The 24892-nt window shown below is 38.7% G+C and overlaps 1 protein-coding gene across 3 annotated transcripts in view; it reads right to left on the reverse strand.

Annotated features, from left to right (window-relative positions):
• LOC139941447 (small conductance calcium-activated potassium channel protein 2-like) overlaps nucleotides 1-24892 on the reverse strand; it is a 183675-nt gene that overhangs the window by 73449 nt on the left and 85334 nt on the right. For all 3 annotated transcript variants that reach the window (XM_071937944.1, XM_071937943.1, XM_071937945.1), the window contains one exon: nucleotides 21350-21445. In XM_071937944.1, the coding sequence (XP_071794045.1) occupies nucleotides 21350-21445 (96 nt within the window). The remainder of the gene's footprint in view (nucleotides 1-21349; nucleotides 21446-24892) is intronic.

Raw genomic sequence — 24892 nt, forward strand, 5'->3', positions numbered from 1 at the left:
CTCACCTTTAAAATTTTAGAAAAACTACACCACAATGCTCCTTTAATGAAAGACTGAAATCAATCTACCGAGGTCAGTGCTCAACTTCTAAATAAAAAATAACCCCAAACTAAAAACAGAAAAACAAAAGCGCTTGTAAAGGGTTTGCGCATAATACAGACCGATTCACACATTAATATGACGTCAATAATTATACAGACGAATCAACAGCTGGTTCAAAGGTCATACGTCTCCGTAGGAAATTTGACATTCAGTTGCGCTGCAAAATCAATATGGTGTTTTTTCATCCCGAGGTTGTGGACTTAAGTGGTTGTTTTTGTTTGCTTTTGTTTTTGTTGTGGTGTTTTAGAGAGGGGTGAGAGATGGTGAGCTTCGGAGGAAACTATATGGGATCCCACCCCCGCGTCTTTCTCTAATCGATAGAGGGCCTCTTTGTGCAGCGCGTCAGTCTTCCTCCCCAAACAGTGTAACGGAGCAAGGTTTTCCTTTCTCAAAAAACGAAGCTGCGCAATGACAAACAAGTCAACATGTTTTTCTTTTCGCAGCCCGCAACAAACAAATCAAACCTTTGCTGCTAGCTTTAGTAACCATCAAATGACGTATTACAAAGCTGAGCTGTGTTTTGACCGTTCAAATGAAACATTTCAATGTTGTCTGCTAAAAAGTTGAGTTAAAAACACAACGTATTTGACATTTAGTTCCTCTTTGGCTCATAATATATATCAACTCAGCCTTCGACATTTAATTAAAACAGTTTGTCTGCTGAAACCATTGAGGCAACATTTTACATAAATGCCACGAGAACAACACGTTAAGTCTCATTGAAAACAAGGACATAATTTGAAAAGATACCAACCAAAAGCTAATCAGGCATGTATGCTTGGTTTTCGAAAGGGCAAGGGCACCAAGGCAATTTCTCCTCAGTGAAGGGCACCATATGAGAAGATTGACTAGAGCATTTCAAGGGCACCAAGACAGTGACAAGAAACCATGGAGTAATTCGTCCTAACTTAGCATGAGTTTAATGCGTCCTAACGCCTTAACTCGTTCTTAGTCCTAAGATTCAACCCAAGTTAGAACGAGTTTGGTGAAGTCGACGGCTGAGACTGCTTTCTCAACGCTCCACCGAAATGTGTCCCTCTGATCCGTTTAGTATTCTAGTAGGTACTGCGGTATGTACACATCCTATACCCGAAGGGAGTGGGGGTGGGGTGGCTTGCATCACTGTTTAATGGAAACAACTTAGTCGCGTTCCCTGAAGGGCATTACACAGATCGTTACGAATGTGGGTCACGACACAGTAGGAACCAGCCTACTATAGTTTTGATCCCTGTGGATGTGGAGGGGGTGGGACAAAACAACATGGCGGCCGGGTATCCAGTGACTGTCCTGATGCATAATGCAGGCTGTAGTACTTATGCCTTCCAACATCCGATCATGACATGTAGATAAGCATCTATCTTCCATGGGAAGTCATCCATTTATCCTAATGGCGATCATACAGTCAAAATATAGCCGTTAATCTTCTCCTTTTCCCCAATCTCCACAGCAACAAAACTCCTCGTCAGAAAACTTGATGAGGGTTGAGTGTGATGAATGGCGACAGTACGACAGGATGCATATCGGTCACACAGACAGAGAAGTTCAAAGTCCAAGAGGGGAAGGCTTCATTCTAAGAACGGCTGAGCTACCAATCAGCCTGTACCCAGGTCATCTAACCCTTTACTAGCATTTACAGCATCCAACACAGAAAATGTACAACAACGCTTTTATTACAACAGTTACATAAAATCATTCAACAATTAACATTACAAAGGCATTACGAAGACATGAAACAAATAGCCCAGTGAGCAACATAAGTCTGGAAAAGGTGAGCGTTAAGCGATGTTTTGAATTCAGTAAGTGAAATAGGATGACGTTTTTGATAAGGAAGATTGCTCCAAAGGTTTGAAGCAGCTGAACTTTAGAATCACTGAAATTCGAGACTAAAATAAATCTTCGATTACTACAAAATCCTTTTTTTTTGTCTTAAAATGAACACATCCATCACCATCGGCCGTCATCATTGTGAGTGGGAATGAGTGCTTCACGTTAATTTGAAGAGAGATGACAGTGAAGTCAATTACAATCCATCTCTTTAAAGGTGGATATTAGGTGAATATGCAGTTAAATCTTAAAGTGCAAAAATAAGAAAAATAAGAAGGGGAAAACATATATATATATGACAAACTAAAAATCTTTATTTAAAATACAGGGCTTGGTCTTCATAGTTACGGTGTAAAATGGACAGGTAAATGCTGGTTTTTGGTTGACCATCCGTTTTCTTGTTTGCATTCGGAGATCTTCAAAGGTAAACAATTTTAACCAAACCTAAAAATAAAGAGATTGGAAACAAAACATCCGAGCTGGGACCGGCCATTTTTTCTTAAAGGGAGAAAATATGCGATCGGTTTGGATTATACACGGAAATCCTATTATAAGGCAAACTATTATGTATCTTTTGATAGTAACTATCATATATATTTTAATGATAGGTTGCATATGTTTGTAGACATACTAAAAGTAAACACTGTAGATTAAATACAAAGTGGTGTTTGTTTCGGGAAAACATGCTGGTAGCTACTCCGAATGAACTTAAAAGTAGAACGATTGTATGGCTTTCTGAACAAGATACACTGAACAGCTATGGAAGGTTTCAAAGACCAGAGTCCAATTTCATAGAGCTGCTAAGCACAGAAATTTGCTTAGCATGAAATGTTTGCCTTGATAAAAACAGGGTTTCCCAACCAAATGTCTACGTGATTTTCAAGATAATCATACAACAGCTGTATACCTGAGGAAATGCAACAAAATCGAAATTTGGTTGGTAATCCTATTTTTATCAAGGAAGAAATTTCATGCTAAGCAAATGTTTGTGCTTAGCAGCTCTATGAAATTGGGCCCAGTTCTCTTACTTGATGTATCCAAACATTGTGAAAAACTGCCCCTCTGAAGTAACGTAGGTTTTGAGAGAGAGAGAGAGAGAGAGGTTATTTCTTATTCAAATATTAAAAGGCTTAAAGCCTGCAGTCTTTTAATACTTTTAAAGGCAGTGGCTATATTGGTAATTACTCAAACGAATTATCAGCAAAAAACCTCACTTGGTTATGAGTAATGGGAGAGGTTGATAGTAAAAAACATGGTGAGAAACGGCTCCCTCTGAAGTGACGTAGTTTTTGAGAAAGAAGTAATTTGCGACGAATTTGATTTCGAGACCTAAAGTTTAGAATTTGATGTCTCGAAATCAAACATCTGAAAGCACACAACTTCGTGTGACAAGGGTGTGTTTTTTCTTTCATAGTTATCTCGCAACTCCGACGACCAAGCGAGCTCAGATTTTCACAGGTTTGTTATTTTATGCATATGTTGAGATACACCAAGTGAGAAGACTGGTCTCTGACATTTACCAATAGTATCCAGTGTCCTTGTGCAACAATAGTGTTTTTTTCTGTCAATGTGTTCTACCAACTATGATGAAGATCAATTGAGTCAAAAACATTATATTTGGCTATAAAAAATTGACATGGACGTGTTTATAAACAGATTTGGTGCCAACATTGTCTGCAAACTTTCAATTAAATATAAACTAAAAATCAAATACCTCCCTTGGTATGTTTCCAACAAATTCAACACTAACTTTGAATATTTTCTGCGACTATTTTCCAAACTGCGGCCATCTGGTTTTGTTTTGTATTCATGGCTTTCCATGGTTTTTCCAACCTCGCTTGGCAAGAACTCGGGCTGTGACGTTTCAACATAGAAAGGTATAGTCTCGCATTGGAGGCAACCATGTGAAAGTGCGGTATAATTTAACCGATACTATGATATCGTATCGATCACTTATTAATTTATTTGTTTGTTTTGTCGCAGTATGTGTTGAATGAGTCGTGCTTATTTTCGTAATACTATTTGTGTTGCGGGTGCCAATTTATTAAGTATGCATCGCCTGTTCCGGCCCTGACACCCTTTTTATTAGTAAAAACTCAGACCGGAAGAGCGAATAATGGTAACTGTCTGCTAGTGTTGTTGGTGTTGGTGGGAGTGGGTGGCTGTCTGGGGGGGGGGGGGGGCGAGACATTTTTGACCTATTTGTACATACAAATGGTCACTGTCGTAGTGCTTTTTAGTGGGGAATTATTTTCTTCTTATTCGATTAAAATGAGCGAATCCTTAAACAAAAAATCAGGAGCAGTTTAGAGGATGGCAATTGTAAACTACAGAAAAAAACTTGCTGGCTGGGTGGGTGGAGGGGAGAGATGGGAATGGGGGGGGAGGGCGCCTCACGGCATATATATGAAAACACGATCGCTGGTATTAATTGCTATTTTGTTTTTTACTGACGACCTATAGGTATATAGGCCAAAATAATTATAATAGTGGCTACTTTTCTAGCGATCATATCCGTCACTCAGTGACGCTCAAGGCGCTTTAACACTCAGTATTTTCCTCCAAAGGTATGTTGAACTTCCTCCATGCTGGGACTACGTTTGAATTAGAGACCTATCCTTTTTACTTAGCATTAATACGCTGCCAATCACACAACACACGGGACCAACACGCAAACATTAGTAATCAATTATGTTTACAAGCAAACGAGTGGTATCCCTTGCTTTTGTGTTATGCTTTTGTTCGACGTGTTAATATCGAGAAGGTTTATTTACAGATAGGGTGGGCCTGCTGTCAGCAATGACCATGGTGCGTATTCCATGAAGCAATAACTCAGTTCAAAGACACTGATTTTTCGTGATATTCTACGAAACTATGGGTACAAAAATATATGATTCAGCTCGAGAAAAAAACACACCTGTGGGCAAATTTCACACGCCTCGTAATTGTCAAAGACCAGTGTTATCACTAAGTGTATCCCTTAAGAATCAAATCTGGGAAATCTCAATTGGTCATCGAAGTTCCAAGAAAACAATGAAAGAAAAAATATGTTTGAACACACTTGCGTGCTGTCATGCCAGATGCCTGATAAAGGCTTCAGGCCTGAAGTCCTTCTCAGCTTCAATTAATTTAGTGAGAAATTACCTTTTCCTCAAAACCTACGTTACTTTAGAGGGATTGTTTCTCATGTTTTATACTATCAACAGCTCCCCGTTGCTCGTTATTCCAAGTAAGATTTGTGGTATGTATTTATGCTGTATACATTTTGAGTAATTACCAAAAGTGTCCTTGGCTTTAAGCAGAGAATAGTGCTTAATACTTTCCTGCTAAGCAAAACGTAATAAATAACTTTAAAAAAAAATAACAGAATACCAGTCACAAACTGATACATGTAATTGTATTGTGGCTGGAAACCTTATTCTGGTGGTAAGCATACTTTGGTTGTGATTTAGCTACTTTTTGTGTTTAATTTGCGCTGTGAGATAAGGTCTTGATTTGTCTTTTGAATGTTTTCAAAACACTCACAGTTAAATGGAACTGAATGAAACCGCTGCAATTAAAACCTGAATATATATAGAGTATTTGCTCTGCTTGATGGCAAGATCTGCTTGATGGTCGATCGTGTGTACTCGGATTTAGTGCTAGGGCAAACTTAATCAAAATATTCATTGGAATTAAAAGGTGCATTAATGAAGCGGTAGGAATGAACACAAACTGTCTTAATCCAAACTTAAGTAAGTTTCAGTTTTTTATTGGCGTTCTCGATAACAAAGGCTTTGGTTTCAGCTCCGGCACAGGGTCCGCCCGATTGTGTCAAGCCCCACGTCTTTTAAGTTTAAGCTTTCGAAATGATCATACATCGCATTGAAATGGAACAGGGGGTGAACAGTGTGACTTCATCCTCCCTAAATAGGCTTATATCATCACACCTAACGTTCGTTACCATTTTGCAAAATTCCGTCGCTTGAACAGGATCCGGGGTGCACCCTTTGAATGTTATATAAAGTCGATATTATTATTCATCATAGAGGTTCAAAGAAATAAAAGGTATCATTCTACCGTTCAAACACAACCCTGGCCACAATTTAGACTGAACCCTCTCGTCTTCATTGTATGATTCGAAACTGTTCTTTTACCTCTGTCAACAAAACAGGGGGTACGAGTTAAAAGGATCTTTTGAGAGTTACTTTTTTCTAGCCAACTAACCTATTCAATATTATCCTGGCCTGTGACTCTGTGTACAATGCCCACACATCGAAGGTTGGAATTTGTCAAAATACGTACTAAATATAGATGTGGTTGGCTTTTGATAAATAAAAGAAAACCTTACAGCAATATTGACTTTCACAGTAATACACCGTATACTTGGATCAATAGACATTATAACCCCAACTTTGAAATGTGTAATCAAAGACCGAACAAGGGATGTTACATATCTTTCATTGCATCAGTTTTCTTCTGATGTTCTGAAATGGAAGTTAGGTTAATGAAAAATTCAGGAAAGAGTGAAGTTGCTGTGTGACACTCATTGGCCGGTTAATGCAATAAAAACTATTGTAAGGGAAAATAGAGAATATAGTTATCCCGAGACGAGTGTCCTCAAAACGTATTCGCTCAGTAGACACTGTAACCCCAACCTGAAATGTTTAATCACTGAATGTTTCGCAATACATCAGTTTCTTCTGATTCTCTCAAATGAAAGTTGTTTAGGAAAATCTGCTGTCAGGAAAGAGGGGAATTGTTGTGTCACACTCGTGGGCCGGTTGCTGTATTATTGGAAAGGTTAAAAAGAAGAAAAAAGGAGTTATCCAAAGACGAGTATAATGTTTTTTTTTGTGTAGGCGCCCTGGTCAGTTTTCTGGAGATGTGCGCATTATAAATCCATATTATTATTATAATAGTATCATCAAAACGTCTTCAAATACATAAAGTGCAGCCTGTCTTGTACTCAAGTTTATAGACCCGACGAAGAGCCACTGACAGCAGAGAGCTCAGGATGTGGCTTTCTTTCCCATATTATATAGGGCTAAAAGGTATCATACTGTTACTAAGGATAGAGATCCAGATCCCTTAAACCGATTCCGAATTGTATTTCTTTATCTCATAAAGAAAGACTTTCCGTTCCAGTAACACCATCAGCGATTTGTCAGACTGTTAAGAATCAAAGTGACTCATTGACCCATTGCAACTAGGACACAAGGTACTCATTGGAAATACATATATTCTGTATGAGGCGTTTTCCCATGAGAGCAATTTGGCAGGGGTCCTTTGTTAAATTTTGCAAGGGTCCCTTGCTAAAGTATGGAATGGTCCCTTGCAAAAGTGTAGCATGGTTTAAGAAATGCATCTTGTTTGAAAGGACAATATTATGCATTAATATATTATGTTAAATTTGCATCGGTGATAAAGACTTTTCATTTCATGTTATCACTGCATACTCAGTACTTTCCCGCGCTCTGTGAACAAAATCACTGACATTTTCGACGCAGTTTACACGGTGGGCTTCGAACCCACGACCTTTGCGAATCTAGAGAGCAGTATAACACCAACTAGTCATGTAAACATATAATGCTTTTCTGCCTTTCTTTATGTCTTTATCAGTTTGTCTTATATAAATATACTTCTACTTGACACTACTGTTTTTGTATATATTTTGTTAATGTTTTGTCCCCAGTTTCACTTTCTTCAGGGGAAAGTCCATTGAACGGTTATTACCTTCCGATCAACCTTTATCTGTGGACTTAATTTGCTGCTTCCGGTAATTTAATAATTAATAATTCACTACAGTGTCTTTCCCTGGGGCCGACGGAACATGTTTCTTGTGGTATCAAATTGCCAATGCCGGAAACAATGTCCCATCCTTTGTGATCGAACAATTGTAACTTTAGACGCAATTTCTGCGTGTCTCTTTTTTTTCTTCAGCGCACAAGCACCCGAGGCCGTACATTATCCCGTAACAAACTGTACATAACTCTATTGTGGACACGACACGACGAAATCGGCAAGCTATATTCAGCGAGTTTAAAATGGGAGCGGGAGCTATATCTGGTCCCATTGTGGTGGGTGGCACAAAACTGGAAAAAATTCCTTTTATGTACTGCATCTGAAGAAATGTAAAGCGATTATATGAGGTTCAAGACCCTTAGAAGTGTACACGTTGCAATATCATTGTGTGTATGGAAAGGTCATCTATAGGAATCAGGATACCATTTTTACACACAATTGATAGTCCTTTCTTTTCGTTTCTATTTTGGCAATTTTTCCCCGGTGTAGTTCACAGTGCAACCTACTTGTGCAAAATGTCTTCAAGTTCGTCATACGGCAAACCCAAACATCCAGAACATAACCTTTTATTGTTTTTTTTTTCAGGAACTGTGCATGGCGAATTAATAGTTTTTGGTTTTGGCCGCGTATAGGTTTCTCGGTTGTTAAATTTGTATATCACAACAAACCACGGTTTCGTATTACCAGTCACGTGTCACATTTACCTTGTACGCCTTGTGTCAAATTACCAGTCATCCATGTGTCGAATTAACAGTCATATGTCAAATCCCCAGGTATGTCGAAATACCAGTCATGTGTCACATACCATGTAGGCTATAGTGTCAAATTACCAGTCATGTCATTACCAAGTTTGTGTGAAAATTACCAGTCATGTGTCATATTACCACGAATGTGTCAAATTACCAGGTACGACATAACCATTACTACTTATCACACAACCAGGTATGTGTCAGATCACCAAGGTATGTGTCAAATTACCAGTAATGTGTCATATTACCAGGTTAAGTGCCAAATTATCAATATGTGTTATAAAAAAAAAGAATCGTTTGATAAGGTATAACTCCAAATTGCGTTTTTGTCTGGTGAGAGTCAACTTTAATCGCCGAGTATTGGTGCAATTTTTGTTTGATCTTAGATTTATTTTCTGCAAATAAAATTTGTCTCCAAAGTGGATCACATATCTCAATCATGTACAGTAATCTAAGATCGTATCAAATAGACGATCTGTATGTGCCAATGACGTAATTTGAGCAGGGCGCCCTCGCCTAGAGTCCAAAGGGTACAGAGAAAGTTAACGGTTACAAGGTATGAAACAGCTTACGTATTTTGTCGATTGAAAATGCTAGTGTAGCCATTGACCATAGCCAAGTCTCAAAGCGACGGTAACGGTAAGCAAATTTCCGTGCATACTGTAGCAGCCAAATTTGCTATGGTGTAAACGTATTTCACAGGTCAGCAAGAGAGTTAGGCGGCCATTTTGCGCGTTCACTATGAAATTTGTATCGTCACGTCATTCATTTTCGTGCGGTAAGCAACGGAAGGTTTGCATGTATTTTTGTGTGCTTACGGTTGTAGCGCTACCTAATGAAAATCGTACAGTAAGCACAAAAAGTGCCGTTGAAATTGGACTATGAAATAGGGACATCTTAAAAAAAAAATAATAATGATAACCGTAATGACGACACTTGCACATTTCTGTAAATATTATTGAATATGCATGTAGATTATGGATTTGTACATACATGTGCTATACATTGATGCAAGCTGTGCACGATATTAAACAAGAATACACCTCACCCTTCCCTCTTTCAACGCGGCCATTTATTTCCCCTAGGTTCCGCATCGTCGCGGGAAAACAAAATCTCTGATTGGATTTTGGGAGGAAAATAAGAAAGAGAGAGAGAGGAGGCTAGGAGAGAGCGAAGCATAAGATGAAATCGGTGCAATCAGAACGAGAAAATTACCCTGCTCTTAAAGATCATTTGGGAATTTTCTCCAACAGTTCTGGAGAGGGGGATAACAAACTGGTTCGTCTGCATGCACAAGGGGGTTTCAAAAAGGCTTGCAGTTAAAGCCGGAGTCTTACACGGTCCATTACAGTGTATAGGATGAATACTGACGGCCTTATGCCATCTGGGGACCACACGGAGTACAGATCTTAAATTATTCAGACAAACAATGCAAATCGTCAATCGCGAGATAAGGTACTTTTTCTGGAATGAATAAAGGGGTACTTTGTATATGTTTATGAATACGATTTTATGAAGTGAGTGGTTGTATTTGAACGAACGTTGTTGATATTTGAAAAAAAAAATGTAGGTTATTGCAAACCATATACTCAGGAGAGAGTGCCTTTATAATTGTGTATACCTTTCATCTGTAATACTTAAAGACACTGGACACTATTGGTAAGTGTCCAGACCAGTCTTCTCACTTGGTGTATCTAAACATTTGCATTAAATAACAAACCTTTAAAAATTTGTCAATCTGTTCTTTTATTTTTGTGCCCCCCCCCCCCTCCCATAACCTCCTGCAGTATTCTCATGTTTATTTTTCAATGACAAAATAGCACATATGAATCGGTCTCAAATATAATAATTTATTTTCCCAGGAAAATAAATTGTCTCCGCGTGTCGTTCAACATTAATATATCGCTCCGAATAAAATCATATACGATTCAGAGTGTCTCTCTGCAGTTGTTAATGCTCGTGGACGTCATCAAAGATTAGAGCAGGGGCCCCCGATAGACTAATAAGAGACCTGTTACGTCGTGTCTTCACTCTATGCCTGTTTCCATCCGAAGGCATCGCTCTGACCCCTCATAAGCCAGTGAATAATTTATCAGTTTTTTCCAACACACGATAATTAAGTAAACATTTGACCTGAATTTGTACAGGGCGCCCTGATCGGACTCTGGCGTGTCTCAACCGAATGACGTCATGAAAGGCTAAACAAAAAAAGGGGGAACCTGTGACCTCGATTATATGAACGCTTAAGGTACTTTGTAATAATCGAGTAACCATGGAAACGGAGGGGTTGCCGTGGCGACCCAGCCTTGCATGAAATATGCAAGCTATTAATACAACCAGATGAATATTGTTGGGAATTTGAAAAAACAACCAGAATATCATTAGACGGGCTTCATGTCAACGGTACTCAAGACTGACGGGCTGATCTTGTCATGTTTGCTGTATTACTAGAGAAATTAGTATTAATATAATCGATTGGAAATGTGTGATCTACTTATACTTAATGATAACTCTCAAAGCAGAAAGACCGGCCTGTAGAATGGAGCACCCTTTCTAAATGATTGGAGAAGGCTTGATGTGAAGGCAGATTATAAAATGGGGACCAATACGTTATTTTGGATGTTCTAGCCGATAAATGTAATCTCTTTGGCTGGTTTATGAGTCTTTCCCCTTTGTGGTCTGTTGCAGACATGCATAATGTGGATTCTAGTTACTAAATATATCAAATACACTTAGTGTATACACGGTATCTTAACATCATTTCAGTATTCGTGTTTGTATCCTTCTACACGGCACAACGATCTAAACAGAGAACACGATACCCGTCTCTTTCTCTGGCATTTTGAACTCACGCATGCAACACATGAGTATAATTATAATTTTAATCCCGGGTCAAAAGTTTAACTCCATGACACTAATTCCGGTTACAGATAAATATGCACAGCCATTAAAGACACTGTACACTAAAACAAGTCTTCTCACTTGGTGTATTTCAACATTACGCATAAAATAACAAACCTGTGAAAATTTGAGCTCGATTGGTCGTCGGAGTTGCGATATAACTATGAAAGAAAAACACACGAAGTTGTGTGATTTCAGATGCTTGATTTCGAGACCTCAAATTCTAAATATGAGGTCTCGAAATCAAATTCATGGAAAATTACTTTTTTTCTCGAAAGCAACGTCACTTCAGAGGGAGCCATTTCTCACAATGTATTTTACTATCAACCTCTCCCCATTACTCATTACCAAGGAAGATTTCATGCTAATAATTATTTTGAGTAATTAACAATAGTGTCCACTGCCTTTAAACAAGAACAAAGAGTGAAAACAAGAACGGTTTTTTCCTGTATTACTAAATTCCAATCATCGGTAAACCAGAAACAAATCATCGATCGGGTGACCTTGAAAATATATTGAATTCAGAGCGAAACGTGAGTTATTAACAAACGTCAACGGGCTTGCCACACGCAACAAATATAGGGTATTCTATAGTTGCCACGACCATCTCTGTTTGTCTGTAACCAGGAAGGATGAAAACACTATTTCCCTAGCCTCCTTGTGTGGGTAGATGGATATCAAACTACTTTTCTGCACAATAACAAAGATGGAGATGGTGAATGTATTAAAATCTACCATTTTAAAGGCACTGTACACCTTGAGTAGATGTCAAAGACCTGGGGACATTTCATAGAGCTGCTTATTAAGCAAAAAAAAGCTTTAAGCACAATAATATCATGCTTTTTTTATACATGTTACTGGCCAAAATTGTATGTCGTATACATTGCTTGTGACTGGTATTTAGCTGTTGTTTACTAAGCATAACAATCGAGTGGAGTATTGGCCGGTAATATGATTTTACTAAGCAAGGATTTGTTTGCTTAGGCAAAATTTAGTGCTTAAGCAGCTCAATGAAATTGGGCCAAGTATTATCATTTGTCTGTAGGCATATCCAAGCATAGTCATTAAATAACTCTATGAAAATTTTGACTCAATGGTCGTAGAAGTTGCAAGGACATAATGAAAGAAGAAAAACACCCTTATTGTACAAATTTGTGTGCTTTGAGTGAGAATTTACCTTTGGTGAGAATTTACAGAGGGAGCTGTTTCTCACAATGTTTTATAATACTATCAACAGCTTTCCATTGCTCGTCACCAAGTAAGTTTTTATGCTAACCATTATTTAGAGTAATATTAACCAATGTTCTCCAGTGCCTTTAGTCGTGTTTAAACCGTGGTTTAAACTTAGTATCGTGGACAAGTGATATACTCTCCCGAACACATGCATTATCGATTCTAATGAGCTGTATTATAATTAGGGGATGAATTATTAATTTCAATGAGGTAAAGAGGTCGCAGCGCATCATGGTGATCATGTTATAACCCCTTTATTTCACGGTGAACGGTTTTTGAGTTAATTAGAGCTAACATCCGCAAGAACCATTAACACTGTGAGGAAGTGTTAAGCATTCGCAATTAATGTATGAATAACTTTTGCCAGTGAATGTTGCGGGCACATGATTTATCACTGTTATGAATAAATCTGGTTTTGTGCTTCGATTGCTGACCACGGCTGACAGCTATATGCAAAGATGCATGATGTAGTTGAAATGCTCTCTGATAAATTGTTGAAACATAGGAAACCAGTAAAAGAGAAAAAGGACGTTCAAAAAACTGTCTTTTGATGCTATACTGTACCAATTAGTTGAGTTACCGTTCAATTTATCTCAAACAATCGATTCTTACAATTCCCTCACTCTAAATAAGTTGGACAGTGTTATTTTGACGAACAGCTGACAGTATGAAACAACTTCCCAGTGCAAAATAGTTACGGAACTTTCTGAAATGCTTTACCTCTCATCTAGGTAACAACACAATTCATCTTGCCAAAATCCCTTTCACGCGAGAGCATTTTAGCAAGGCTTCCTTTCCAAATTGTAGCATGGTTGTAGGCCTACAGCTTAACAAAATCGCACCCTTTGTGAAAGTACTACAATTTGTGTACTTTCCAAGGTCCCTTCTAATATCTTGTGACGACTGACCGAGGCTATCAAGTCGACCTGCCATAATGCATCGTCAAGACGTTTGACTTTTCATAGGACGATATATATATAAAAGTCAACTCCTTATTTTTTTTTTGGAAAGTCGACTTCGAGAGATAAATTACAATGACAAGTCGACTTATCCCACTAACAAACATAGTCGAACTGGCGGGACAATTTATCCCGTGATTATATTTTTTTAAAGGTTGTCTTTTAGACCTGAAGCTCCATGGGCAATTTCACTCTTTCTAAACTAAATATTTAATACGTGAAACAGTCGTTGATTTGCCACCCTTTTTTTGCATACAAAGTAATTTTCTTGCAACTAAATAATTCAAGGGAGGCGCTGTAACGATAATACTGTCTTACTAGCGGTAATAGCATGTACAATGTATCTCTTAAGGACACACAATATCAGAGAGATTGTTGTTTAACCCCAAGCAATCTTAATTGCACTATTTGTCCCAAGTTTTATTCCCTAGCTGTACTGTTCATCCTGAGAACAGAACAAAACATTACTTATGATCCAATGCGTGGGATTGTCTTTACGGATTTGGTTGTATAATAGACGCAGTTCAACGTAGGTGACGTGACATTTTGATTTTGGGACTTTTAAAATAACATATAGGGCGCCCTCTGTCTAATATACCGGAAACACTCAAAAGATTGCCTCGACATTTAAAAATGCGAGTTTAGCAACTTGGTACAGCGATACTTGAATTTGTTGACTCGTTTGGTGTGGTTTTTCACCAGTCAGTGGTGAATGCGTACTTGCATCTGATCCACACTGATAAGATAGCACAGCGTCGTGGCTTCCGATTATGGTACGATAGTAGTTCTTTACCACAGTCAGTAGGCAAGACGGGACAACTGTACAATTGGATAGAGTTGTCTTTATATTACGCTCAAAATGATTGCTGCAATATTTTGACATCATTTCAGACGCCGTTGTGTTATTTTGCCAATATTACAAGACAAATGAGGCACTCAAGTATTGAAATAAAATACCACAATGTATGTTCATTTGAACATTACTGTTCAGTTTTAAAGCCCTATCAGTGTTACCAATTACTTAATGCATTATAATTGACATGAATGAAGTGGGTTTGTCCCTTGATGTGAGCGCCGACCCAATATAGTAACATTTGAATACTCGGCGGCTTTACCCTATCTATTTATTTTCCACTGAGCGGAAGCTTGATGAGGGCAATGTGTGTAAAGGTATAACGAGTTTGGAGCACGGACCATCATCACGGTCTCCCACCCGGGATGGAATCGAACCCACACACGGCAAGCCCCCAATTGACTTCAAGCGGAAGTGAAACTGATAAACCACTAGTGGGAGATGAATGCTTTTCTTGAATTTGACTTATATTGTTTTTAAAGGGCATCCATGACCATTTGTATGACGTTTGGGTCTTGGGCCCAATTTCATAGAGCTGCTTAACGGTAAATATTATCAAATATATCCTAATTAAAATAATATATCTGGAAGATATAGCGCACGTACGTAACTGTTACATCAAAATTAACGAAGCACGTACTCTGACAACTTCAACCCATGACGGGCTCTCAACGTTGACGACTAGCAACATTTGTTGTGACTGGTAAATGCATGTCTAGCAAAGGACTGCATTCAAACAAACAAAACCTAGTTTTACACAACGTCTGTCAACCAGCCCCCGAGTGTGGTTTACACTTTTTGGGTTTTGCCATGACTTGTGACTTTATCGAGAAGTTATGAATAGGCGTAACGGTGCATGTCTTCGGGTACGACTTTTAATGATATTCCACTCCAACCAGCACGAAAGTTGTGTTCCGACATGGTACAGTTGGCACAATACACACAGAACATATTATTTAAAGTCTGTGATAGCTTTCAAAGCAGAAAGTCTGGCACAAACATTGACATTATTTTTGATGTTTCACTTAAAAAAAAAATACAACACGGGTAACAACTTTCCCACATCGTATGAAGGTACTAAAACTCCTTTTCACTTACACCACAACTTCTACTTGAAGAGACACTACGCCTTTGATCAGACGAGTTGGTCTATGAACGGCATTTGAAACCGTTGGTTATGAAGTATGGTTAGAAAGATTGTTTAAACAAAAACATATAACGATCCGCACAAATGTGCCTCAAAATTGTTCTATTTTCCCTTTAACCTTGCGAACGAACACGGTCGGCCATTTAATTGAGTTAAAGAATTGACTCCACAATTGGCGAGCCTCGTAAAGAAAAAAATATTTGTGTGGATCGTTAAATTCTACTCTAACAAAACTTTCTAAACTAATATGCATTTCATAACAAATGGTTTCAAAACGCTTTTCATAAAACTCGCCCGATCCAAGGCAACGTGTCCCTTTAAGAATAATACTTGAATCTATTGCTTACACTTTCTTCAATCAATGTTCAAAAGCCAACACTTTCCAGAGGCTCACACATTAATTGCCACATTACAGCTGTACTCTGTGCACTACCGTACTTTTTAAGTTTAATCAATTGCTTCTATACTTTCAGAGACTGTTACATGTATTTTGTCAACCTCGACGTTTTGTTCTTCAGCATCAATTCACTGATAAGTTCCTGCGTTCTAAACATTTCGTTCAAAAATATAATTTTTTTTTTGTTTAAAGGCAGAGGACACTATTGGTAAATACTCAAATGAATTATTAGCATAAAACCTTTCTTGATTACGAGTAATGAGGAAAGGTTGATAGTATAAAACAATGTGAGAAACGGTTCCCTCTGAAGTAACGTAGTTTTCCACGAATTTGATTTCGAGACCTCGGATTTAGAAATTGAGGTCTCGAAATCAAGCATCTGAAAGCAAACAACTTCATGTGACAATGTGTTTTTTCTTTCATTATTATCTCGCAACTTCGATGACCGATTGAGCTCAAATTTTCACAGGTTTGTTATTTTATGCATATGTTGAGATACACAAAGTGAGCAGACTGGTCTTAGACAATTACCAATAGTGTCCAGGGTCTTTAAGGTGTAGGCCTACACATTTCCAACATCTCGGTATGTGATTCTGTCGGCTTCTGTCTTTAAAGGCAGGTGTGCTGTGCCTGACTTCGCGATCTTATAACCTCATGACAAAATTAACTGGGATCGTAAACAAGAATGTATCAGTTCATTACACTTTAAATTAAGATATTCTTGCTAGAATTTGCTTTAAGGAGGTTTAAGACTTTGTAAATGGAAATTACCATGGTCTGACAAAACAATTATGATTGATATAATTGATGAAATTCTTTAATGAATTGGGAATACTAAAATGGACAGTTCCTGACTTATTGCAACTATTTCTTGACTTTTAAAGTTCGTTATTGGATAGGACCCTAAGAATAACGTTCATGTTTATGGTGAATTTCTCTGACGAAAGTGGAATTCGTAAACGGGCGTTACAAAATAGTCTGTGCTTACGTCGTGCACGTTTTTGTGTTACTTGTATCAACTGGTATCATCAACATTCAATATAGTGGACAGCACGATTAGCGTTCATATTTATGGTGAATTTCTTGAACGAACTGTGAATTCGTATATCAGCATTACGAAAGAGTTTCTGGCTAACAGCATGCATAGCCGTGTGAAATTATTGCCAATATAGTGGAAAGTTCCATAAAAGCAATCGCTAGAAAATATATAATACAGGGACTCGATAAGCTGTTCTAAAAGAGGTAAGGCTTCAGTGGTCTCGTAGAGCATGCATAATTCAGTGTGTTATAATGTGACCCATATATCTGACAGGTAAAGCAAATTGCCTTCGGCTTGAATATCACAGATAGTTTATTTGTCGCCATGCACACACTACGTTTTGTTTTCACTCTTTGGTAAAGTGGAATAAATAACATTTGCGCAAGATGCCTTAATCTTCTTGAAAAGTCTTCCATCACAAGATTGTTTTCTTAGGGATGTTTTAAGCAGTTGGATATGACACCAAATGTATGTCAATAACAATGTAAGGCAGCCATGATTAAACCACGCCAGGTCTCTACAAATGTAGACGGAAAAAACCGGAAATTCAAGTAGTATTTGCGGAACGGATGATAGTAAATTTCTGTGATTTTTTCTGGAAATGCACTTTTATTTTGTTGAAATTAATGTGTCTGGGGCCTCGGCGAGAGGGGAGGGGTTTATTAATAAGTGTACATTAATTGTGGTCATGGCTGTCATGACACACCATTCGCTGCGGTATCTAATTTGGTGGAGCTGTTTAAGTCTGATTATACATGACAAGAATCAACTATAACAAACACCTTACAGGGTATGCGGGGTGATATGGGGGCATATTGCTGCCAAAGCAGCCGCATCCTTCAATCCAATCCTTCAATCCGCCACAAATCACCACCACTGAAACACCACCACAGAGAGATGAAACTTCTTGTTCATGTAATGCGGACATGGACACATGTGACATTAGTTTGAGCTGCAAATATTATTTCTCACTCTCGGTTGTATTTCTCATCTCGAAGTTAAAGGCAGTGGAAATTATTGGTAATTACTCAATAATATTTATTAACATAGATTCTTTCTTGATTACGAGTAATGGGGAGAGGTTGATAATATAAAACATTGTGAAAACCAGCTTCCTCTGAGGTGACTTAGTTTTCGAGAAAGAAGTAACTTTCCACGAATTTGATTTACGAGACCTCATATTTAGAATTTGAGGTCTCGAAATCAAGCATCTGAAATCACACAACTTCGTGTGACCATGGTGCGACACGGGTGTTTTTTTCTTTCATCGATATCTCGCAACTTCGACGACCGATTGAGCTCAAATTTTTATAGAATTGGATTTATTTCAATTTCATATCCGTCACTCGTTGACGCCTAAGGCGCTTCGACATTCAGTATTTTCATCCAATGATTGTGGGACGTAATAAGTTCTGAGACCTACTACTTTAAACACTGCACCATGTAATGGTTTACAAGGTGCTGTGGCGCAATATGCATCCAATCAAAAATACAATAGAAAACGGTATTGTGAATTTGCAGCTTGCAAGTCACTAATTGTTATTTCAGCTCATCACCAAAACCTATAATGTTCAGCTTGCCTGTCGCCAGTTTATATTATACATGTAGCTCATCTCCAAACCTATAATGATTACAAATACCTTTAACGGTGTGAACAGTTGATATTTCCCATCAGCGAAAGTACCATCTATAGTGTGATGGCAAAACGTATCCCCGGGGTATACCGCCCAATCACATGTCCTATATCTATTGAATATTTAATCTATCCAGGTCTCATGCTATCAACGCGAGTAAACTATAACCCCCCCGGAACTAATACAAGGTATATATTATGTTTCCATATACATATTCCAGTCCACCACCACTCCACACTTCGCATTTTATGCGGGTCACTTCGTTGATAATGGCCCCTTTTAGAGGCGGCTCTTAAACCCCGCCGACATAATTGCAAATTACCCGTATCTGTTTTGTTTTCAACAAGTTTTGTAAGTGGTACTCAAGCGTTCTTTATCTATCCGGATTCTCTTGAAAGAAACGCTGCTCCTAGTAGGTGTCAACGGGGATGAGATCACTGGGAGCAGTAAGAAGATGCGGGAGAACAAGGCTTCTTAGAGTAAACCTCGGGGTATTCCTGTCCAGTACACACAAGAGCGTTTCAACTGACATATCCCGAGTTGCAAAACGTTACGTTCAATTGTAATGCGTCAACCTCCATAGAGAGGTTTGGCATTGATGGTTTAACACATCGTATTGGTGAAGAGTATCATGCATTACTACGCTCGAGTTTTTTAATGAACAAAGCCAAAAAACAGAACTTTCCAAAAAACTAAAGCATCAAGTAAGGAGGTTACTTCTTTGAGAAAATACCGCACATTAAACGCAGTTTATGTGTTAAAAGGGGTTTCGCCAGGGACTCGACTTAATTGTCAATTATTTTAGCACAAAGCAGTAATTCTCGTCAAAATTGTACTATATTTTCTTTAAGTTGGGTTTTAGAAGTTAAGCTCAAATGTTGGTCAGCAAAATGCTCCTAGTTACTGCAGTATGTATTTTTTTACTGCAAGCGACGGGTGGTGGAAAGATCCCATATAATTTCAATCTGAATTACACAAATAATTTCGTTACGAAATCAGACTGGCCGGTGTTTCGTAAAAACTGTTTTGATTTTTCCTTAGGTTTAAGTCATACTTTAAAAAATGAGGGGAAAAAAAACATTTTATAGTGAAATATATATATTTGAAGAACCTGACGTGATCATGACGTAATCGCGACAGCAGATGACGCACGCGTGCTCAAACGCCAAATAAAGGGTTCGCTCATCCACAATTACTTGTTCATCATGGTTCAAATATTCACACATATTATGTCCCATAGTCCAACCAAATTCTCAGAAGACGTTAATCTAAAGTTCATCGGGCTCCTATAGAGGTAGCACCCCGGTTTTCTGCGGTAGTTTACTGGAATTAATCACTTCCATTATCCCCCGTACGGGAAGGACGTAGGGCTCTTTCAAATCAATTTCATTTTCTCATTTTGACGATCGGGGAACAAGCTTCAACAAAAATCTAGCGGGCTCGAGTTAGGGAGCATAGCGGGACCTGTCGCCGCGCGGCCCCCGAGGCGAATCCTCGCCTAGACATCAGCATCAGCCAAAATACAAAATATAAAACCATCTTGTGTTATGGAGATCGTGCGTTTTCTCCCCTCGATCAAAAGCGCAAACTGAAAAACAGCAACTGCCTCCTGACATGTGCTGTTAAGATATCAGCAAGAAGTGTCAACATTTTTCAAGGATTGCATTTGATTTATAAATGCATATCAAAGATACACTTGGACTCCCCGTTCCAAGAAGTGTCAACATTTTTCAAGGATTGCATTTGATTTATAAATGCATATCAAAGATACACTTGGACTCCCCGTTCGATGTGCCACACTGAGAATCATAATGGAAAAAGAACACACCCGAGTCTATTTCACACAAGTCCATTTTCCCCCGGTGGAAATGCCACTTCAGTTTCCCAAATAAACCTTGACACAAATACTCTGCTCCCGCCGAATGCAGGAAACAGAGTCTCACTGCGACCAATCACGCTAATTGGACCGTACTCGACCTCTCTGTATCCGTCCAAGGGTGCTTCATCCCTTACCCATTCTCATCAAATATTCATATAAATTGGATCTATATGTTCTCTCCAATATTCAGAAATAAAAAATTAATTCGTGGAGTAATGGGGTTACTTCACAATCAACAAAAAGGCGGCAAGGGAAACAACCAAAATGTTGAGCAAAAACGACGAGTCAATATTGTCATCAATTGAATCCGTTTCGTACATTTTGTTCGTTCTGTATCAGTCAAAGGGTGCTGCATCCCTTACCCCTGATTATCAAAATATTCCTGGATTTGATTAACATATTCACTGCAATATTTTGAAATAAAAAGGAATTGGTCGAGTTACCGAGTTACCATTTACTCAACAAAAAAGGCGCAAGGAAAACAACCAAAATGTTAAACAACGACGAGTCAATTTGGCATTTAGAAAAAAAAACATATTTTTGGCATCAACTGTGTGTCAGGATTTTCATCTTTTGAAAGGACAAGGTCATTTTTATGAAGCAACGGGCACTTCCATTGGAAACTCTGAAAGTCTATTGTACACTTTGGGGGGGGGGCACCAAGGCCAACACCAGGGGCAATAAAGGACGAAGCCTCTGTGGGCTCCAGGCCCGTTCTTGTTTTTGCGCTTTCGACATCCGCACGCGTCCCCTCAACTACCCAAAACAAAAAGCCAACAAGTAAATTACAGAGAAGTTGTGTGTAATTAAAATGTAATAAGTTTTGAGATGAAAGCACCTTGACTTACCTGTATTTCCCTTGCGTGGTATAACACTATTAGGACTAAAAGAACCATTGTGGAAGTACTGATGAAGGCTTTGAGAATATATGAACAAACGGAACCCTGTAAAGAAAAGAAGAAAGACAAAACAAACAGATATCAAAAGTTTACCGGGTTACACCAAAAAATTAAAATATGTACACAGCATGTGCAAGTTATATGCATAATAGCATGCCTTTAGGGGCGGCTAATGGGGTCGTGTGATAACAAATAAGAATGCCACAAATCATCGTGGATATAGGGACAACAACAAATCAGTTGGAGTATTTTGTTCGGACTGGGATGATAGGGGCAATAAATTTGCCTTTAAGGCATATGCTTTATATCAATATGCACATAGTACCGTTGGATATCAATTGTGATTGTGATTGTGCGTTTTGATTCATTGTTAGCAGGCCCTAAAACCTTCAAAAAAGGATGCCAAGCGAAACCTGTATTGCATATTCTTGAATATCGCATCATTGTGGCACCAAATACACGTACAGTTTACGTCCACGGCTGTGATATGAGACGTGTGCTTTTGAAATCCTGTACTCTTGGTTTAAAGTTGTTTTTTGCTTTTCTTTTCATATTGACAGCAGTGTAAACGAACCTACTCTATCACTACTTCTTCGTACAATAGTGGCTGTGTCCCTCCTTAAAATTTTACGACAAAAAGGTGAAAACAAGGCCAAATTCAACAGAGCTACAAAACCGGCAATAATACCCCGTACTATGACGTCATCGGACAGTTTAGGTGTTGAAACTGGGCATTGCATTTCAAACAGTTGTGCAGAGACACACTGGTTCACCATTGTTCTAAAAAGTGGTAAACAAACTGTGACGTCATCAGTACTAAGGGCTAATGGTTGCTACACAAACATTTTGCTATGAGAAAATAAGCGAGGATCCGTGGTCACAGGCAGGTTTGCCAGTTGTGTTGTGCTTGTCATGGGCGGTGCCTGCAGTTTTATTGAGCTGCTTAAACAGAACCTGGAGCTAAAACGAAGTTGCTAAGCAAAATTTAGCAAGAAACCAGTCACAAAATGCATTACGTAAATTGGACATTTTGGCTGGTAACTTTATTCTGGTGAGCAAAATTGCTTTGTGTTTTACTTGTTTGTGCTTGAGCAGCTCTACGAAAATGGGCCCAGATCTGGGACAGCACCCTAATCTAGCGCCCACAGTGCACAACAAAGACAACACTTCGCAGGGAAGGAGGGGTTTTCTTTCCAATAATAACCAAATAATTCTAGTCATTGATTAGTCATTGCCCAGCAAGCCTTTCTCTGGGGTCGAGCAAGGGAACACGATTGCATTTGACGGATGGGTTAACCAGGTACTGGATTAGCACTAGATGAATATTTCACATGTTTGACACAGTCGCAGACAGCGAGTCAGCGTTTTAATGTGCCACTTGCTGAAGTTTAGTTGACATATTGAAACGAGAGGAATGTTGTAGTCAACGAAGGAAATTAATGCTAAATCAAAGTATGTGATGGGATGTGAACCCTTGTGAAATGTCATCATTTATAGCTGCCATGATCAACTTTGACCCATGACCTTTAAAGGGAAGACAGGCATGCGCTAAGGGACCTTAAAGGGGCATATTTTATTTAAATCTATAACAAATTAACCCATTATAAGGCCTGGGCCACACACAAACTAGCTAAGCACAAGAAAATTATGCTACCAGAATAAGTTTACCAGCCAAGCTACCATGTCACTTGTACAGTGTGACTAGTATCTTGCTCATTTCTGCTAACCAACAAATTGTTAAGCAGTAATTTTGGCGTAAAGCAGCTCTATGAAGCTGGGCACAGCCGTCGATTTCACAAAGAGTTAGGACTCGTTTTATCTCGAGTTAAGACGAGTAACTCGTCCTAACTTAGAATTAATCTTCAGGTCTTCATGCTACAGTGCATGGTTGGGACTCGTCCTAAGTCCTAAGATTAGTCTTAAGTTAGGAAGAGTTTTGTGAAATCGACGGCAGGTCGTTCAAACACACAGTCTGATGTGGTGTCCTGTGGTGATTCAAAAACATCAATTTGCCTCTGGGAAACTGGGCTGAACATAAGGTTCGCGGTTTTGTGGAGTCAATAATTTAGTGCTACAAAATAGCGAACAGTGCTCTGACATGAAGTTACACAAAAACACACACTTTCAATGGATATTTATGTGACTCGTTTCCTCTATAGGAACTATTTCCAATCACATTAATTTCATATCAAACTCGTTTCAGTCACCAAAGCACTCACTCCGAAGGCAATATATATATATTTGTAAAAACGTAATTCATTTTTTTGTCCACTTAATTTAAAGAGATACAATATAATAATCAACTATGTCTTTGGGACGGTTTTAATTTTGTTAAGTGGTTTGGTCGATATTCCAATCGCTCTAAAAACAATTGAATCAAATGAATATTGGCCCTTCTCCTTCCAGAGGGTAAGCTTTTCGACAGAGCTAGCAGTTGGATACCGTTGCGTTTTTTGCACGTTCTTTTAATATGCGTCAAATAATATCAATCGACATTTAGGACGGTTTTAATTTTAGAAGAAGTTGTATCGGCATTTCATTTGCTCTAAAACAATTTTAATCAGATGAACCTTGGCTCTTCTTGTTCCAGCCATTCAACTTTCGGCAGTTGCATGTATGCTTTGTTTTTGAAAGGGCGACAAGGCATTTTCTCTTTGGTAAAGGGCACCCTTTGGTGATGTTTTATACTAAGGCAAGAAGGCAATGACAATGGGCGATGAGGCAATACAGCGTTGGGAACCGTTGAATTCCAGACGACAATTGGCAACAGTTGTACACAGCCAGGCCATGTCAGTCTGTTAGACCCCGTCTTCATGGTGTTTCAAGTCTGGCTCATAGTTTCCTCACTGAGCAATCGACAACTGCCCCCGCAGGGTAAACGAGCACCCCGGTATCAACCGACGTATATACGCACTCCGCCGACCGGCCGTCTTCTACTTCTTCTTAATAATTCTCAAAAGGGGGGTATATTTATTCAGCGTGTAAAAATCATACAGCTTAAAAAATTACCACAAGGATTGGGATGCGTAATAATGCTTAAGGAAAAGCTGCACTCTGGTTGAGCTGCAATGTAGACCTATTTTTAGAAGGAAGGGGTGCAGAAGAGCTGCCGTATATGAAAATAGTCCCGAAGCAAGATGGGTCTCTGTTTAGACTGTCAACCAGACGATACATGCTAAGTTATAGTATGACTTTAATTCTACAGAAACACTATACATGTATCACCATTTGAAGTGAGCGGCTATACGCCACCAAAGACAGTTTATACAAACATAATTTGCGACAAAAGTGTTTACATACCATTTCATTTATGACTCATGGATGACGCTATAAAAACTCAACTACAGACGCTCGTGGCGAAATATTGCCCACTTATGTCTCTACAGCAAAAGCTGATATTCTTCTCCAAATTAAATGTGCCGTGAACATTCAAAGAGCAAAATCTAAAACACAACATTTTCCCCTAAATAAACTAAATTTAATTGCAAGTGA

Source organism: Asterias amurensis, chromosome 9 (assembly GCF_032118995.1).
Source record: "Asterias amurensis chromosome 9, ASM3211899v1".
NCBI lineage: Eukaryota > Metazoa > Echinodermata > Asteroidea > Forcipulatida > Asteriidae > Asterias > Asterias amurensis.